Source organism: Amblyraja radiata, chromosome 24, assembly GCF_010909765.2.
Source record: "Amblyraja radiata isolate CabotCenter1 chromosome 24, sAmbRad1.1.pri, whole genome shotgun sequence".
NCBI lineage: Eukaryota > Metazoa > Chordata > Chondrichthyes > Rajiformes > Rajidae > Amblyraja > Amblyraja radiata.
In genome coordinates, this window is record NC_045979.1 from 28,849,671 (window position 1) to 28,870,244 (window position 20,574).

The following is a 20,574-nucleotide window of genomic DNA, read 5'->3' on the forward strand; positions in this document are numbered from 1 at the left end:
TCTCCCTGCTAAAGTTGCGTCCTTTCATTATGTACCCTCTGGTCCTAAACTCTCCCATTAGTGGAAACATCCTCTCCACATCCACTTGATCCAAGCCTTTCACTATTCGCTATATTTCAATGAGGTCCTCCCTTATTCTTCTAAACTCCAGTGATTGCAGGCTCAGAGCTGTCGAACGCTCATCATATGTTAACCCGATCATCCCCGGCATCATTCTCGTAAACCTCCTCTGGACCCTATCCAATACCAGCACATCCTTCCTCAGATATCTGGACCAAATCTGCTCACAATACTCCAAATGTAGTCTGGCCAGCACCTTATAAAGCCTCGGCATTACATCCCTTGTAAAGAGGGCTAAGAAAAAGCAACACATAATGGAGAAGCCATTCTCCTTGTTGCTTCATATTCATTCTATAAAACTCCTTGACTTGCTGGCCTGTTGTCTGAGTTTAGTGTCAAAGGGGTTGCAACCTAAATTACTCTACCCACCATTTTAATCCATAGAAGATAGAACATCGACGCAAAAAGCTGGAGTAACTCAGCGGGACAAGCAGCAAATGTGTAGCGAAGGAATGGGTGACGTTTCAGGGTCGTGACCCTTCTTCAGACTCGAACATAGAACAGTACAGCACAAGAACAGGCCCTTCGGCCCGCCATGCCAGTGCTGAACTTGATGCCAAGACTAACTCTTATCTGCCTGCACAGAATCCATATCGCCCCATTCCCTGCATATCATGTGCCTATCTAAACGTTTCTTACATGCCACTATTACCTGCCTCCACCACCACCCCTGGCAGCGAGTTCCAGGCACTCACCACCCTTTTAAAAAAAAAAGACTGCCCCCCACATCTCCTTGAAACATTGACCCTCTCATCTTACAGCTCTACGCCTACTAGTATTTGATAGTTCCATCCCTGGGGAAATAGAGTCAAGGCGGCACAGTGGCCCAGCAGCAGGGCTGTTCATAGAAACATAGAAAATAGGTGCAGGAGTAGAGGCCATTCGGCCCTTCGAGCCTGCACCGCCATTCAATATGATCATGGCTGATCATCCAACTCAGTATCCCGTACCTGCCTTCTCTCCATACCCCCTGATCCCTTTAGCCACAAGGGCCACATCTAACTCCCTCTTAAATATAGCCAATGAACTGGCCTCAACTACCTTCTGTGGCAGAGAATTCCACAGATTCACCACTCTCTGTGAAAAATGTTTTACTCATCTCGGTCCTAAAAGACTTCCCCTTAAGAATTTTGTAAGTTTCTATAAGATCCTCCCTCAATCTTCTAAATTCTAGCGAGTACAAACCGAAATTCTAGCGAGTACCACCCGTTGAATCCTAACCACGGGAGCCGTCTGTACAGAGTTTGTACGTCCTCCCCGTGACCTGTGTGGGTTTTCTCCGGGATCTTCGGTTTCCTCCCACACTCCAAAGACATACAGGTTTGTAAGCTCATTGTCTTGGTATAATTGTAAATTGTCCCTAGTGTGTGTAGGATTGTGTGTATGCGGGGATCGCTGGTCGGCGCGGACTCGGTGGGATAAAGGGGCCTGTTTCTGCGCTGTATCTCTAATCTAAACTAAAATGTCTATTGACGTCACACAGTCCAGGCACTGTTGACTTACCTGTTAATACTGTTCCTGGAGCTTGGATTTGTATGTAAATAGATCCCTGGTGAGATCAAAGTTTCCTGGCTCTGTTTTTGTATGAAATATTTGCAGGCAGTTCCACATTGATTCCTTTATAAATAGTAACCTTAGTCCAGACTTGGTCGAAAGACAAACCGATGTTTTCATTAAAAGAACGAAGGAGGATAAACTTGCTGGAGACAGGCTCATTGTCTTTTCCAACTTCTCCGTATCGGAGTTCCGTCAAGGAATCAACGAGGTCCAACACCAACCTCTGCCACAAGGATACACGGAGATGGCTCACATCCCCCAACAAATCCCATTCCAGTTTCACAAAACTCTTGCCAAAAAAGGGAAAATAAGAAAGGAGCGGGCACGGTGGCGCAGCGGTAGAGTTGATGCCTCGCAGCGCCAGAGACCCCGAGTTCAATCCTGACTACGGGTGCTGTCTGTGTGGTGTTTGCACGTTCCTCCCATGACCGCGAGCGTGGGTGCTCTCCAGGCGCTCCTGTTTCCTCCCACACTCCAAGGATGTGCAGGCTTTGCCGGTTAATAGGCTAGTTCTATCCCTACACGCTGGGAACAATTTACTGAAGCCAATTAACCTGTCTTTGGAATGTGAGAGGAAACAGGGAGAATGTACAAACTCCGTACAGACAGCACCCGTAGTCAGGATCGAACCCGTACAGACAGCACCCGTAGTCAGGATCGAACCCGTGTCTCTGGCGCTGCGTGGCAGCAGCTGCGCTACGGTGCCGCCATACACTATAATTTTACAGATAGTGGATAAACGGCGCAGCCTCGGAGCAAGTCGAAATTCTTCTTATCGAGTCCACGGACAAGATCAGTCAGAGCTGAATACACTTCTCGGCATCTGCACATGTCGCTTCTTGTGCTTCTTGTGCGTGATGGTGGAAAGGTTGGTGGAAACAGGGCCGCGACGTGAACGCTCTTTCCTTGACCCCAAGACAAGATTATGGCCATTGTTTAAGTATCTTCTCTGAAATGACCTGGATTTATTTAGCAAAGGGCACAGGAATGGTGAATTTGATTGTCTTGCATATCATGTAACTATCTGGTTTGAATCTGACACTGACAGTGACACTGTTCCCTTGTTCTTGCCCACCAGAGCACAGCCCGTAGAAGAGTGAGCATTGCTGTGATCCCCAAGCAGCTGAAGGTCAGTGTACAGTCTCTTAACGAGTGTAAGTGACTTCTTCATATTATTTTAAAAACACTGCCTCGGTGGTTTACATTAGCAAATAGTTTTTGCTTTAGCTTTGGACACAGGAGGCCTGGCTTTCGTCTCTTGGTGCAAGATTTAGGTACGGTTCATGGTGGAATGCGCGGCGAATCCTCGCGAACACCGAAGTTGGGTTCTTGCGTGGGTTGGTGACAACTTTTCGATCAGTTTAATTTAGTTCAGCATCACATATACCGAGGCACAGTGAAAAGGTGTTGATATGTGCTAACCGGTCAGCAGAAAGACGATACATGATTACAATCGAGCCATCTACAGTGTACAGATACATGATAAAGGGAATAACGTTGAGCGTAAGATAAAGTCTAGTAAAGTCTGATTGAAGATAGTCCATGGGTCTCCAAAGAGTTAGATTGTAACTCAGGACTGCTCTCTAGTTGGTGACAGGATGGTTCAGTTGCCTGATAGCAGCTGGGAAGAAACTGCCCCTGAATCTGGTGGATTTGGGCAGTTTACACCGCAGCAGTATGAACATTGACTTTTCCAATTTCAGGTAGTCCTTGCTTTCTCCCTCCTTCCCCTCCCCTCCCCAGCTCTCCCACAGCCTACTGTCTCTGCCTCTTCCTTTCTTCTTCCCGTTCCTCCTCCATCCCCACATCAGTCTGAAGAAGGGTCTCGACCCGAAACGTCACCTATTCCTTCGCTCCATAGATGCTGCCCCACCCGCTGAGTTTCTCCAGCATTTTTGTCTACCCTGAATCTGGAGGTGTGTGCTTTCACACTTCTGTACCTCTTGACTGATGGGAGAGGGGAGATGAGGGTTGCTGAAGCTGTTGGTGTTTGCTTAAACAGCAGACAAGGGATAGGGAAGTTGATGCAAAGGCGCAGGAGAAGTCGAGAGTCAAGAGTGTTGGATTGTCATATGTATCGAAAATGGAACAATGACATTCTTATTGTCAGCGGCACAACAGGTTGTAAACAGATCTGAAGCAGTGTCTCGACCCAAAATGCCACCCATTCCTGTCTGTCCCGCTGAGTTACTCCAGCATTTTGTGTCTATCTTAGGTTTGCAAACACGGTACTCATAGATAACAGAATAAACAAAAAAAAATGTCAATGAATTAAAAATATATATTGGTGCACGGCAAAAGTTCGAAGTCCCTCGTGCAACGAAGATAGTTCGTAGTTGGTGTCTGTAGTGTTCAAGAGCCTGATGGCCGTTGGGGAGAAGCTTTTCCTGAACCTGGAGGACACGGTTTTCAGACTCCTGTACCTTCTACCCGATGGCAGGAGGAAATGAGAGCGTGCCCAGGGTGGTGGGGACCCTTGCTGATGTTGGCTGTTTTTATGGCTGGCCACCTCCCCGGGTGGACAGGACTTTGGAAATAGCGCCAAATATGGCAACGCGAGAAACAATTTCACTGTGTTTTGTGCATAAGGTCATAAGTGATAGGAGTAGAATTAGGCCATTCAGCCCATCAAGTCTACTCTGCCATTCAATCATGGCTGATCAATCTCTCCTTCCTAACCCCATTCTCCTGTCTTCTCCCCATAACCTCTGACACCGGTACTAATCAAGAATCTATCTATCTCTGCCTTAAAAATGTCCACTGACTTTGCCTCCACAGCCTTCTGTGGCAAAGAAGTCCACAGATTCACCACCCTCTGACTAAAGAAATTCCTTCTCATCTCCTTCCTAAAATAATGTCCTTTAATTCTGAGGCTATGACCTCTGGTCCGAGACTCTCCCACTAGTGGAAACATCCTCTCCACATCCACTCTATCAAGGCCCTTCACTATTCTGTACGTTTCAATGAGGTCCCTCCCCATTCTACTAAACTCCAGCGAGTACAGGCCCAGTGCCAACAAATGCTCATCATACGTCAACCCTCTCATTCCTGGGATCATTCCTGTAAACCTCCTCTGGACCCTCCCCAGAGCCAGCACATCCTTCCTCAAATATGGTGCCCACAATTGCTCACAGTAGTCCAAATGCGGCCTGACCAGCGCCTTATAGAGCCTCAGCATTACATCCCTGTTTTTGTATACAAGCCGTCGTGAAATAAATGCTGGCATTGAGTTTACTTTCTTTACTACATGTGACAAAAAAGTGCCTTTTAGCCCTGTCCCACTGTACGAGTTCATTCAAGAGTTCTCCCGAGTTTGCCCTGATTCAAACTTGGAGATTTACGGTAATGGCCGCTTGCAGGCACTCGTGGCTCTCGTGGACATTTTTCAACATGTTGAAAAATCTTTACGAGTCTTCCCGAGCTTACCGCATTTCCCGAATACCTGCTGTTAGCGTTACGAGCCGCTAAGCGACGTCCCCAAGCTCCGACATACCCGCTACGTACATTCTACGTGCTTACCACAAGTTTGATTTTTTTTTAAACTCGGGAGAGCTCTTGAATGAACTCGTACAGTGGGACAGGGCTCTATGAACCATTGAAAGTTGCTATCTACACTCTCAACTCATCCATCTTATTGCAAATGCCATGTTTGTAGACTATTAAGCTCTAATTTTATTTTATAGTTTTTACTAACTCTGTATTAGCTCTATCTATGCCGTATACTTCTGTCTTCCTTTTCAATGCTCTTTTGCTCTCTTGTCTCTGTTCCGACAGATTTTCCATTGTCCTGACTCCAAAATGGCTGACAGAGAAGAGACTGGATTGGCTCATAAATCAGCACCACACTCCGGGGAGAATGGGCAGCCACTTGATGGGTGATACTTGGAATTAACCAGAATATTTTCTTTATATTTTCATTCATTCACTAAATGCTGACAAGACTGTAATTTATCGCTATTGCTTGAGAAGGTGATGGTGGATTTAGAACTCTCTTCTGACTTGGAGAGGCAAGGTGTCGCAGCGGTAGAGTTGCTGCCTTGCAGCTTCAGTGACCCTGGGTTCGATCTTGTCTATGGGTGCTGTCTGTACTGTGTTTGTACGTTCTCCCCGTGACCGCGTGGGATTTCTCCGGGTGCTTTGGTTTCCTCCCACACTCCAAAGACGCACAAGTTTGTAGGTTAATTTGGCTTCTGTAAAAATCGTAAATTGTCCCTAGTGTGTAGTGTGTGCTAGTGTAATGGGGATCGCTGGTCGGCGTGGGCTCAGGGGCCGAAAGGCCTGTTTCCGCTCTGTGTCTCTAAACTAAAGTAAACTAAACTCAAAGATGTTGTGTTAATCTGGCAAGACCAGAGAGCTCCCACGTTTGAATTCGGGTCAGTACAGATTTAGTTTATTCCATCTAGTATGCAAATGGTCTTCTACCTCCTGCATTGCTTCACTATTTACTGCTTTGTGGACTACACAAATGTGAACCCAATAGCCCTAAAAAACATTACAATATTGGTATTCTATCTGTCGATAGCCCTGGAAGTCCATCATGTCCATCAGTTGCTGTGTCCGTAACATATTTGTTTTACGAGACAGGGTTGTTAGCCCTGTGCTCAGCCTCCAACCTGGAGGACCAGTGGATTGCTCTTCGTCTCGCCTCTACCCTTCCACCTGTTCAGCATGGGAGACCCTAACAGGAGTCGAATCTCCCGGTGGCATAGCTCTAGTGGTCACTGAGACACACAAGCTCCCCGACCACGACAAGGTTGCAGTCCAACGGGGAGCATACAACCTTTTCAATAGCCTAATTCCAATAGTCTCGAGGTACACAAGGAGTCCCGACTTGAAACATAATCTGCCCACTCCCTCCATAGATGCTGCCTGTTACTCACAATGGGTCAGGCAGCATCTCTGGAGAAATAGAATAGGTGACTTGTTGGGTCGGAAGAGTTCTTCAGTCTGGCTTCTTTGCATCTGAAGAAGGGTTCTGAATCGAAACATCACCTGTTCATTTTCCCCAGAGATGCTGCCTGAACGTCTGAGCTACTCCAGTATTTTGTGTCTATCCTCAGTGTAAACCAGCATCTGCAGTTCCGTCCGACACACTTTGTCCTGAGCGAAGACGTGAAAGGGGATCTGGTGGAAGCTGAATTGGAAGAGAGTGAAGGGGGGCAGCAGTGAGATGGGTAGACCAACCTTGGAATAAAATACTGTTGTTAAGGTGGTGATGGTGATGGTCCATTGTTCTTGCATTGTAGTACACTGCGGAATCCTCATGAAGATTTACCTGAGAACACAGTCTCCAATCTGTCCCGTCAAACACCACTTCTTGAAAGCAGTGAAAAGGAAGATGAAGGCACCCTTGTTGATGGGTAAGGCAACCCTTCTTATAGCAAGGGAGGTCTGTGTAAACTTTAGATACACAGACCATGGTGGATTCTCATAAGGCTGGTTAATATGTTTTGTCATTGATCGGCTCTGGGTGGTGTTGTCAATGAGTGAACTTCTCATCCACTTCGATAGATACAACATGCTGGAATTACTCAGCGGGATGGCCAGCGTCTCTGGGGAGAAGGAATGGATGATGTTTCGGGTTGAGACGCTTCTTCAGACAGAACAAGCATCTAGATGCACCACATCCACTGGCCCTCCCTTATCCATTCTACTTGTTTCATCCTCAAAAAATCCAAAAGATTAGTCAAGCATGATTTCTCCTTCATAAATCCATGCTGACTTTGACCAATCCTCCCACTGCTTTCCAAATGCGCCACTATAACATCTTTAACAATCGACTCAAGCATCTTCCCCACTAAAGCTAACTGGTCTATAATTCCCCGTTTTCTCTCATCCTCCTTTCTTAAAACTTTCTTTCCCTCCAGTCCACAGGAACTCAATCCAGAGTCGAGAGAACATTGGGATGCAGACCATCAGGTCCTGGGGATTTATCTGCCTTCGGTTCCAACAGTTTACCTAACACCATTTCCTGACTAATGTGGGTTCCCTTCAGTTCATCCCTCCCACTAGATCCTCGGCCCCCTAGTATTTCTGGGAGATTGTTTGTGTCTTCCTTAGTGAAGACAGAACCAAAGTACTTGTTTAATTGTTCTGCCATTTCTTTGTTTCCCATTATAACTACACCTGTCTCTGATTGTAACGGACCTATCTTTGTCTTCACTAATCTTTTCCTTTTTACAAATCTAAAGAAGCTTTTACAGTCAGTTTTTATATTCCCCGCAAGCTTTCTTTCGTGCCCTTTTCTCTGCCCCTTAATTAACGCCTTTGTCCTCCTTTGTCGAATTCAAAATTTCTCCCAGTCCTCCGGTTTGCTGCTTCCTCTGGCCAATTAATGTTCCTTTTCCTTGGATTTAACTGTTATCAGGCAACTGAACCACCCTACTAACTAGAGAGCGTCCTCACTGGAGATCCTTCAGGCCCACTTGGGCAACCTAATCCGCGAGTTCTGGCGAGTTTGCCCTCGACTCATACTCGCAGCATGGTCGACATGAGGTCGAAGGAGGTCTTCGTAACTCTCCTTCATGCTCGAGAGTGGTCTCCGCGCACTCGAGGCCTCAGCTAGATCGCGGCGTCTTTTTCAATATGTTAAAAAATGCCCGCGAGTAAAAAAAGGTCGCCGTGGAAAAAATCGATACTTTTTTTGCTCGTTGGTTTAGTCGTAGTAGGTCGTAGTAGTTCGGCATGTTAGTCGTAGGTAATCGACGGTAGTCGAAGGTAGTCGTAGATAGTCTTCATCCTAGTCAAAGGGAGGTTGAAGGGAGGTCAAAGGAAATCAAAGGAGGTCGCCTTCTCTCTCTACTATTCGGTGTCCAATTTTCCCGAAGTTAGTCGTAGCTAGTCGTAGCTAGTCTTCTACATAGTCGATGGAGGTCTTCAACATGTCATGTTTTCAAACTCTCCAAAACTCTTCTAAACTTGCCAATTATGTTGCCCAAGTGGGACAGCCCCTTTAGACTATCTTTAATCAGACTTTATCTTGCACTAAACATTATTCCCTTTATCCTGTATCTGTATACTATGGACAGCTCAATTGTAATCAAAGGTCAAAGGTATTTTATTAGTCACATACACACTAGGTGTAGTGAAATGCTTATTGCCATTTTGCAGCACATAAAGAAAGAACCGACATAACATTAATAAGAGTTTTAGAACATAATAAACATCCCCCCACAATGGTTCCAATTATGAGGGGCCATTCAAGAGGGGGGAGTTAGAAGAAATGCCGTAGTGATAGGGGATAGTATTATTCGGGGGGTAGATAAGGTTCTCTGCGGCCAGCAGAACATGTCCCGAAGGCTGTGTTGCCTACCCGGTGCTAGGGTTAAGGATATCTCTGCGATGCTGGAGAGAAATTTGCAGTGGGAGGGGGAGGATCCAGTGGTCGTGGTCCATGTGGGGACCAATGACATAGGAAGGACGAGGAAGGAGGATCTGCTGAAGGAGTTTGAGCAGTTATGGAATAAATTAAAAAGCAGAACCTCGAGGGTACTGATCTCCGGATTGCTACCTGAGCCACGGGCCAAATCGGCGAGGGTACGTAAAATTAAAAAGCTGAATGCGTGGCTCAAAGACTGGTGTGGGAATAATGGGTTTGGTTTCTTGGGCCACTGGCACCAGTACTGGGACAGGGGGGATCTGTTCTGTAAGGACGGACTTCACCTGAACGGTGCTGGGACTGGGGTCCTGGCAAATCATATAACTAGGGCAGTAGAGAGGTCTTTAAACTAAGTAGCGGGGGGGAGGTATCAAGGGGGGTAATAACGGCAGGGGTAGAGGATATAGAGCAGGGTATCAGTGGGGAAGCGGAAAGTCAAAATGTGACAGGAGACATAATGGGTGAAGATAAAGCTCTAGATGTAAAAGGGGCAAAAACGGAAAGGAAGGGTAGTAAAAATCATCTGAAAGTGCTTTATCTAAATGCACGGAGTATTCGTAATAAGATAAATGAATTAACGGTGCAATTAAGTATATATAGTTATGATATCGTGGCCATTACGGAGACATGGCTGCAAGGGGATCAGGACTGGGAGTTAAATATAGAGGGGTACTCGACAATTAGGAAAGATAGACAGGAAAGAAAGGGAGGAGGGGTGGCCCTTTTAATAAGGGAGGGAATAACGGCAATAGAGAGGAAGGATATTGCGTTGAAGGATCAGGATAGTGAAACAGCTTGGGTACAGATAGAGAATAACAAGGGGAAAAAAACACTAGTGGGTGTAATTTATAGACCTCCAAATAGCTGTGACGCTGTTAGTCAGAACATAAATCTGCAAATAGTTGACGCATGTAAAAAGGGAACTGCTGTAATCATGGGGGACTTCAATTTTCATATTAATTGGGCAAACCAAACTGGGCAGGGTAGACTAGAGGAAGAGTTTATAGAATGTATTAGAGACGGGTTCCTAGAACAGTATGTCACAGAACCGACAAGGGGGGAGGCAATCTTGGATCTGGTCCTGTGTAATGAAGCAGGATTAATTAAAAATGTCATAGTTAGGGACTCGTTGGGAACAAGTGACCACAATATGGTCGAATTCCATATTCAAATAGAAGGGGAGCAGGTTGAAACTCAGGCTAGGGTGCTTAGTCTAAATAAGGGGGATTATGAAGGTATGAGGACTGAGCTGATCAAAGTTGACTGGGATAGCAGACTCAAGAATAAGACGGTACATGAGCAGTGGTGTACGTTTAAGGGTCTACTGTATAACCTTCAAGAAAAATTTATTCCTATGAAGAAAAAAAGGGGTAAGGGTAAGAACAGTCAGCCATGGCTCAGTAAAACTATAAAGGATAGTATTCGGCTGAAGGCAAGGGCATATAAGGTAGCCAGAGATAGTGGGAGGGTAGAGGATTGGGAAGCATTTAAAGGTCAGCAAAAAATAACTAAGAGATTAATTAAGACGGGGAAAATAGACTATGAAAGGAATTTAGCAAACAACATAAAAACTAATAGTAAGAGTTTTTATAGCTATATAAAAAGAAAAAGGGTGGCTAAGGTGAACGTTGGTCCATTGGAGGGTGAGACTGGAGAGTTGTTGGTGGGGAACATGGAAATGGCAAAGGCATTAAACGAGTATTTTGTATCAGTCTTCACCATAGAAGACACAAAAAATATTCCAACGTTGGATAAACAGGGGGCGGTAGGAATGGAGGAGCTAAATACTATTAAGATCACCAAGGAGGTGGTATTAGGGAAATTAATGAGACTGAAGGAGGATAAATCCCCTGGGCCTGATGGATTACATCCAAGGGTCTTGAGGGAGATAGCGGTGGGGATTGTGGATGCATTGGTGATAATTTTCCAAAACTCCCTGGAGGCAGGAACGGTCCCAGTGGATTGGAAAATGGCCAATGTAACACCTATATTTAAAAAAGGAAGTAAACAGAAAGCGGGTAACTATAGACCGGTTAGTCTAACATCGGTGGTGGGTAAAATGTTAGAGACAATTATTAAAGAAACACTAACGGGGCACTTGGATAAACATGACTTCATCGGACAGAACCAGCATGGTTTTGTGAAGGGGAAGTCCTGTTTAACGAATTTGCTCGAATTCTTTGAGGAAGTAACAACCCGGGTGGATAAAGGGGAACCGGTGGATGTGGTATACTTGGACTTCCAAAAGGCTTTTGACAAGGTGCCACATAAGAGACTATTGCTAAAAATAAAAAATTATGGAATTGGGGGTAATATATTAGCATGGGTAGAGGATTGGCTAACAAATAGGAAGCAGAGAGTGGGGATAAATGGTTCATACTCGGGATGGCAACCGGTAACTAGCGGGGTTCCGCAAGGGTCGGTGCTGGGACCCCAGTTGTTCACAATTTATATAAATGATTTGGAGGAGGGAACCAAGTGTAATATATCAAAATTTGCGGATGATACAAAAATGGGAGGAAAAGTAGGGGATGAGGAGGATAGGAAGAGTCTGCAAAAGGATATAGATAAGCTAGGTGAGTGGGCAACAACTTGGCAGATGAAGTTTAATACTAATAAATGTGAAGTCATTCACTTTGGGAAAAAAAATGATAGGGCAAGTTATTTTCTAAATGAGGAGGAGCTGCGTTGTAATGCAACGCAAAGGGATCTAGGGGTATTAGTACATGAATCACTAAAAGTTAGTATGCAGGTGCAGCAAGCAATCAGGAAGGCCAATGGAGTTTTGGCCTTTATTGCTAGGGGGATTGAGTATAAAAACACGGAGGTCTTGCTGCAGCTGTACACAGTATTAGTGAGACCACATTTGGAATACTGTGTACAGTTCTGGGGTCCATACTTAAGAAAGGATGTACTAGCCCTGGAGGCAGTGCAGCGAAGGTTTACAAGATTAATTCCTGCAATGAGGGGATTGACATATGAGGAAAGGTTAAGTAGGCTGGAACTCTACTCTTTGGAGTTTAGAAGAATGAGAGGCGATCTCATTGAAACATATAAGATCGTGAGGGGCCTTGATCGGGTGGATGCACCGAGGATGTTCCCAATGATCGGGGAAACTAGAACTAGGGGACATAGTTGCAGAATAAGGGGGGGCTCTTTTAAAACTGAGATGAGGAAGAACTTCTTCACCCAGAGGGTGGTTAATTTATGGAATTCACTGCCCCAGGGAGCAGTGGAAGCAGAAACTTTAAATATATTTAAGACTAAAATAGATGGATTTTTAGCTGCCAAGGGGATAAGGGGCTACGGGGAGAGGGCAGGGATATGAACCTAGGTATGGTTAGTATAGTAAGACCTGAGTGATCTCCTGGACAAGTGTCGATCGCCTAGATTGGGGTCGGAGAGGAATTTCCCGGATTTTTTTCCCGAATTGGACCTGGGTTTTTATCCGGTTTTTTGCCTCCCCCAGGAGATCACGAGGTTTTTGGGGTGGAGAGGGGTGATAGCGGTATAAAGGGGAGGGTAGTGTCTTGTGTTCTGTGTCTTGTGTCTACTGTTTGTGGGTAAGTGTGTCTGTTTAGTGTTCAGCCATGAGCGAATGGCGGTGCGGGCTCGACGGACCTGGTGGTCTACTCTCGCACCTACTTTCTATGTTTCTATGTTTCTATGAGGGAAGGCACAAAGTCCAGTCCCCAACCCCAGTTCACCCATAGTCGGGCCTATTGAGGCCTCCACAGTTGCCTCTACGGAGGCCCGATGTTCCAGGCCGTTCTCGCCGGGTGGTGGTGCTCCGGCGTTGGGAGAGTCCTCTTCGCGGCTTGGGACACCTGGAATGGCCGCTTCCGTACTGGAGGCCGCGGCTTCCGAAGCCGACAAGGCCGCGCTGGTTGGAGCTCCACTACTGGCGATCTCGTCGCGAGATCCCAGGCTCCCAGTGTAAAGTTCGGCGCCGCCGCCCGCAGCTGGCCGCTCCGCAGACCCGCAGCTCCATGATGTTGTTCCCGGCGGTTCTTCAGCTCACCGGAGCTCCAGCGCGGCGACCCGGGCAAGGCATCGCCCGCTCCACGATAGCGCTCCAGCGCTGTGCCGCCGCCGAAGCCGAAGTTCTGGGCGGTCCCCGACAGGAAACGCCGCTCCAGGCCCGCTGGTCGAAGCTGCAGCCCGGAGAAAAACTGCCTCTCCGACCAGGTAGGGACCCTGAAAAGTAGTTTCCCCCTTACCCCCCCCCCCACCCACCCCCCACATAAAAAAGCCTAGACCTCCAAACAAAACACTTTAACTAACTAAAAATAAAAATAAAACGATGAAAAGACAGACAGCTGCTGGCTGGGCAGCCATGCACAGGACAGCGCCCCATCATGTCCAATCTTTCCACTGACTGGATAGCCTGCAACAAAAAGCTTTTCACTGTACCTGGGTACACGAGACCATAAACAAAATGAAATTCACATTCATCAATATTGTCCGTAGTAAACTCTTTTCAACTTTCTAGGTCGCACAAAAGGAGAGGTTTGGAAGAAATTGCAATCTGCAAATCTACTAGTCTAGAAGAAACCTCCACGCCGTCATCAGATACTCCAGAAAGCTCGGTCCAGAGGTAGGCATGATGCTTCATGCATTTGTGTGGAATAACGACACATTCCTCAGGGGAAGAATGCCCGTTCCAACAATTGAGCAACTACCTGGGTATGACGGGGGTCAACCCAAGGAGAGGGAGAAAGTCCTGGGGCTATTATGAACCAAAGATAGACACAAAACGCTGGAGTAACTCAGCGGGTCAGGTGGCCTCTCTGGAGAAAAAGGGATGGGTGACATTTCAGGTCGGGACCCTTCATCCTACAGCTCTCCGGCTCCACCGATCCTCAAGACCCACTGTTCTGAACCATTTGGAAACATAATATGAAGCCTGGAGTAACTCAGCGGGTTAGGCAGCGTCTGTGGAAGAGATGGACAGATGACGTTTCGATTCTGGACCCTTTAGCCTAATTGTAATAGGGAGGAGAAAGCTGGAGAAGAGGTGGGGGCAGGACAGGGTCTAGAGAGTGATAGTTGGATACCAGGTGAGAGGAGATTTAATTGGCAGATGGGTGAACGAAGGCCAGAGATGAAAAGAGCACAAGGCCCATAAGCCAAGGAGAGAAGAGGCGGGAATGTGAAAGGGCTATAGGTGGAAGGTGCATGTTATGTCTTATTTTGTAGATCACAACCTACTGTTCCTTGTGTCTACATTTATCCACTTGGAACTTCTGGTCAAGTACCATTGTTTAGATTTGTTTTAGATTAGACAGAGCGGAAACACGGCCATCGGATCACGGAGTCCGTGCCGACCAGCGATCCCCGCACACTAACGCTACCCTACTGCAGATCCTTCCTACACATTATTCTACCCTTCTGTCAGACAGTGTCAGACCTGTGCTTATCACTGCGGTATCCCTAGATGTTACAGTGATAGGCCTGTGTCCACCGGTACTCTACCCCAGTGTTGTACAGCAGTAAACCGGCCCCAATCTGTGGTGTACCGCATTGTTATAAAGTGACAGACCCGTCCCCACCAATACTGTACCCCAAAGTTATATAGTAAGTAAAGTAAGTAAGTTAGTTTATTGGCCAAGTATCACATACAAGGAGTTTGCCTTGGTGCTCCGCCCACAAGTAACAACATGACATACAGTGACAGTTACGAATGCCTCAGAAAACACTAAACATTAATAACATTAGTGACAGGCCTGTCCCCACCGGTACTGTACCCCAGTGTTATACAGCAACTAACCCATCCCCACGGGTACTCTCCCCTTCTTCCTCTGCTTGCGTTTGAGGCAGCTGAAGTTATATAACGCCCTCCAGGAGCTGTAGCCAGTTAGGCCTTCCGCATTCAGCTGCAGCAGGGTGATGTCATCCGTAGGTGCCTGCCCTAAAAAGGGCGCACGCTCCGGGTTGGCGCCAAGCCGCGGCGACTGTGGTTGCATTAGTGACAGCTGCAAACTGCGGTGACTGAGGTTACATTATTCCTGCTGCTGCCTTTGATGGATGTCGTTCGCCTGACTGAGGTCAGTTGACAGGACTCACCGCGAAGAGGTCGACAACATGAGCCCTGTACTCTACCCTAAGATTATACAATGACAGACCCATCCCTACCGGTACTGTACCCCAGTGTTATACAGCGACAGACCCAAACCCACCTGTACTGAATCCTGCAGATTTTCAATGATATAATAATAACCTTTATTACGGACTCAAGGTCCAGACAAGGGGCAACATTACATTAAAAATGCATTGCATATCAAATATCATAAATATATATAAAATCATGGTATATCACATAAAAACATCATAATTTATATTTAACAAAAACCCACAATACTTAAGTTAAAAATCCAGATTAAAAGATGATCAATGTCCTACAACGAGACAACGATACCAGTGTCTCCACAGCTGGGATTCGTAGCGTGTAGTGCTGACCCTTATGTTTGTCAAGGCCACAATAAGCACATTTTTAGAGTCATTTATCCTGCAAATGAATTTATACATGTGGTGTCTTAGGATAGCTTCTAAAGTACTGACTCCTGCAGCCACAAACATATTACTGGCACTACACCATCTAGGTTGCCTTAGCAGTGTTCTCATGGCATCGTTATATGCCACCTTTAGTCTCTGCATACTTGTCTTTAAATAGTTCGACCACAGGTGCGCAGTGTAGAGGGGTGTGCAGTATGCTCTAAATAGCGACATCTTCACCACATCTGCACACGCACCAAATTTACGCAAGAGGATATTTGCCTGTACATACAGCATGCGTCGTTGCCTATAAATATCCTCATCATCTGTCATTTGTTCTGTAATAATATGCCCTAGATATTTTATCTTATTACAGACACTAAGATTGTTGTCAGACAATTTAAAAACAGGATATTTTAGGCATTTATCCTCTTTGGTTCTACAGACCATAACAGCACTCTTACTAGCATTATATTTATTGTCATGTTCCACACCATACACAGAACATATAGTAAGGAGCTGCTGGAGACCAGCGCTAGATGGACTAAAGACCACAAGATCATCTGCATACATAATATGGTTCAATAAAATATTACCAATCACGCACCCAGTGTTACAGGCTTTCAATTGTTTAGACAGATCATCAATATATAGATTAAAAAGGATTGGGGACAAAATTCCCCCTTGTCTAACACCATTGCTAACCCCAAATAGGGCTGAGACCCTATTGCCCCATTTTATTTGCATAGTCTGGTGGGCATACCAGTAGGCCAGAATTCTAACAATGTATTCAGGCACCCCTCTTTGACTCATTTTACCAAACAGCTTTCTGTGATTAACACGGTCAAAGGTTTTGGAAGCATCAATAAAGCACATAAGGATTGAAGAGTTAAAAACATAGAAACATAGAAAGTAGGTGCGAGAGTAGACCACCAGGTCCGTCGAGCCCGCACCGCCATTCGCTCATGGCTGAACACTAAACAGACACACTTACCCACAAACAGTAGACACAAGACACAGAACACAAGACACTACCCTCCCCTTTATACCGCTATCACCCCTCTCCACCCCAAGAACCGCGTGATCTCCTGGGGGAGGCAAAAAACCGGATAAAAACCCAGGTCCAATTCGGGAAAAAAATCCGGGAAATTCCTCTCCGACCCCAATCCAGGCGATCGACACTTGTCCAGGAGATCACTCAGGTCTTACTATACTAACCATACCTAGGTCCATATCCCTGCCCTCTCCCCGTAGCCCCTTATCCCCTTGGCCGCTAAAAAACCATCTATTTTAGACTTAAATATATTTAACGTTTCTGCTTCCACTGCTCCCTGGGGCAGTGAATTCCATAAATTAACCACCCTCTGGGTGAAGAAGTTCTTCCTCATCTCAGTTTTAAAAGAGCCCCCCCTTATTCTGCGACTATGTCCCCTAGTTCTAGTTTCCCCGATCATTGGGAACATCCTCGGTGCATCCACCCGATCAAGGCCCCTCACGATCTTATATGTTTCAATGAGATCGCCTCTCATTCTTCTAAACTCCAAAGAGTAGAGTTCCAGCCTACTTAACCTTTCCTCATATGTCAATCCCCTCATTGCAGGAATTAATCTTGTAAACCTTCGCTGCACTGCCTCCAGGGCTAGTACATCCTTTCTTAAGTATGGACCCCAGAACTGTACACAGTATTCCAAATGTGGTCTCACTAATACTGTGTACAGCTGCAGCAAGACCTCCGTATTTTTATACTCAATCCCCCTAGCAATAAAGGCCAAAACTCCATTGGCCTTCCTGATTGCTTGCTGCACCTGCATACTAACTTTTAGTGATTCATGTACTAATACCCCTAGATCCCTTTGCGTTGCATTACAACGCAGCTCCTCCTCATTTAGAAAATAACTTGCCCTATCATTTTTTTTCCCAAAGTGAATGACTTCACATTTATTAGTATTAAATTTCATCTGCCAAGTTGTTGCCCACTCACCTAGCTTATCTATATCCTTTTGCAGACTCTTCCTATCCTCCTCATCCCCTACTTTTCCTCCCATTTTTGTATCGTCCGCAAATTTTGATATATTACACTTGGTTCCCTCCTCCAAATCATTTATATAAATTGTGAACAACTGGGGTCCCAGCACCGACCCTTGCGGAACCCCGCTAGTTACCGGTTGCCATCCCGAGTATGAACCATTTATCCCCACTCTCTGCTTCCTATTTGTTAGCCAATCCTCTACCCATGCTAATATATTACCCCCAATCCCATAATTTTTTATTTTTAGCAATAGTCTCTTATGTGGCACCTTGTCAAAAGCCTTTTGGAAGTCCAAGTATACCACATCCACCGGTTCCCCTTTATCCACCCGGGTTGTTACTTCCTCAAAGAATTCGAGCAGATTCGTTAAACAGGACTTCCCCTTCACAAAACCATGCTGGTTCTGTCCGATGAGGTCATGTTTATCCAAGTGCCCCGTTAGTGTTTCTTTAATAATTGTCTCTAACATTTTACCCACCACCGATGTTAGACTAACCGGTCTATAGTTACCCGCCTTCTGTTTACTTCCTTTTTTAAATATAGGTGTTACATTGGCCATTTTCCAATCCACTGGGACCGTTCCTGCCTCCAGGGAGTTTTGGAAAATTATCACCAATGCATCCACAATCCCCACCGCTATCTCCCTCAAGACCCTTGGATGCAATCCATCAGGCCCAGGGGATTTATCCTCCTTCAGTCTCATTAATTTCCCTAATACCACCTCCTTGGTGATCTTAATAGTATTTAGCTCCTCCATTCCTACCGCCCCTTGTTTATCCAGCGTTGGAATATTTTTTGTGTCTTCTATGGTGAAGACTGATACAAAATACTCGTTTAATGCCTTTGCCATTTCCATGTTCCCCACCAACAACTCTCCAGTCTCACCCTCCAATGGACCAACGTTCACCTTAGCCACCCTTTTTCTTTTTATATAGCTATAAAAACTCTTACTATTAGTTTTTATGTTGTTCGCTAAATTCCTTTCATAGTCTATTTTCCCCGTCTTAATTAATCTCTTAGTTATTTTTTGCTGACCTTTAAATGCTTCCCAATCCTCTGCCCTCCCACTATTTCTGGCTACCTTATATGCCCTTGCCTTCAGCCGAATACTATCCTTTATAGTTTTACTGAGCCATGGCTGACTGTTCTTACCCTTACCCCTTTTTTTCTTCATAGGAATAAATTTTTCTTGAAGGTTATACAGTAGATCCTTAAACGTACACCACTGCTCATGTACCGTCTTATTCTTGAGTCTGCTATCCCAGTCAACTTTGATCAGCTCAGTCCTCATACCTTCATAATCCCCCTTATTTAGACTAAGCACCCTAGCCTGAGTTTCAACCTGCTCCCCTTCTATTTGAATATGGAATTCGACCATATTGTGGTCACTTGTTCCCAACGAGTCCCTAACTATGACATTTTTAATTAATCCTGCTTCATTACACAGGACCAGATCCAAGATTACCTCCCCCCTTGTCGGTTCTGCGACATACTGTTCTAGGAACCCGTCTCTAATACATTCTATAAACTCTTCCTCTAGTCTACCCAGCCCAGTTTGGTTTACCCAATTAATATGAAAATTGAAGTCCCCCATGATTACAGCAGTTCCCTTTTTACATGCGTCAACTATTTGCAGATTTATGTTCTGACTAACAGCGTCACAGCTATTTGGAGGTCTATAAATTACACCCACTAGTGTTTTTTTCCCCTTGTTATTCTCTATCTGTACCCAAGCTGTTTCACTATCCTGATCCTTCAACGCAATATCCTTCCTCTCTATTGCCGTTATTCCCTCCCTTATTAAAAGGGCCACCCCTCCTCCCTTTCTTTCCTGTCTATCTTTTCTAATTGTCGAGTACCCCTCTATATTTAACTCCCAGTCCTGATCCCCTTGCAGCCATGTCTCCGTAATGGCCACGATATCATAACTATATATACTTAATTGCACCGTTAATTCATTTATCTTATTTCGAATACTCCGTGCATTTAGATAAAGCACTTTCAGATGATTTTTACTACCCTTCCTTTCCGTTTTTGCCCCTTTTACATCTAGAGCTTTATCTTCACACATTCTGGATCCTTCTGTCACATTTTGATTTTCCGCTTCCCCACTGATACCCTGCTCTATTTCCTCTACCCCTGCCGTTATTACCCCCCTTGATACCTCCCCCCCGCTACTTAGTTTAAAGACCTCTCTACTGCCCTAGTTATATGATTTGCCAGGACCCCAGTCCCAGCACCGTTCAGGTGAAGTCCGTCCTTACAGAACAGATCCCCCCTGTCCCAGTGCTGGTGCCAGTGGCCCAAGAAACCAAACCCATTTTTCCCACACCAGTCTTTGAGCCACGCATTCAGCTTTTTAATTTTACGTACCCTCGCCGATTTGGCCCGTGGCTCAGGTAGCAATCCGGAGATCAGTACCCTCGAGGTTCTGCTTTTTAATTTATTCCCTAACTGCTCAAACTCCTTCAGCAGATCCTCCTTCCTCGTCCTTCCTATGTCATTGGTCCCCACATGGACCACGACCACTGGATCCTCCCCCTCCCTCTGCAAATTTCTCTCCAGCACCGCAGAGATATCCTTAACCCTAGCACCGGGTAGGCAACACAGCCTTCGGGACATGTTCTGCTGGCCGCAGAGAACCTTATCTACCCCCCGAATAATACTATCCCCTATCACAACGGCATTTCTTCTAACTCCCCCCTCTTGAATGGCCCCCTGATCCACGGTGCTGCAGCCAGGTTGCTCATCCCTCCCACAGCCCCTGATCCCGTCCTCACATTGAGTAAGAGCCTCGGTCATGCTCGTCAGGGACAAGGGCTGTGGCTCCTGCCGCATCTCCTCCTGGTTCCCCTTACCTGCCTCGCTTATGGCCACACCTTGCTCACTAACTACTGAATTAGTTAAACTGGTCGGTGTGACCATCCCCTGGCACAAAACATCCAGGTAATACTCCCCCTCCCTGATGTTCCGCAGCGTATGAAGTTGGGTCTCC

The 20,574-nt window shown here is 45.8% G+C and overlaps 1 protein-coding gene across 1 annotated transcript in view; it reads left to right on the plus strand.

The window, feature by feature from the left end:
• The window catches only part of LOC116986621 (lymphoid-restricted membrane protein-like), a 52,069-nt gene that overhangs the window by 26,287 nt on the left and 5,208 nt on the right, over nucleotides 1-20,574 (plus strand). The window contains exons 13-16 of the mRNA XM_033042200.1: nucleotides 2,756-2,806; nucleotides 5,452-5,552; nucleotides 6,924-7,037; nucleotides 13,548-13,652. Of these exons, the coding sequence (XP_032898091.1) occupies nucleotides 2,756-2,806; nucleotides 5,452-5,552; nucleotides 6,924-7,037; nucleotides 13,548-13,652 (371 nt within the window). The remainder of the gene's footprint in view (nucleotides 1-2,755; nucleotides 2,807-5,451; nucleotides 5,553-6,923; nucleotides 7,038-13,547; nucleotides 13,653-20,574) is intronic.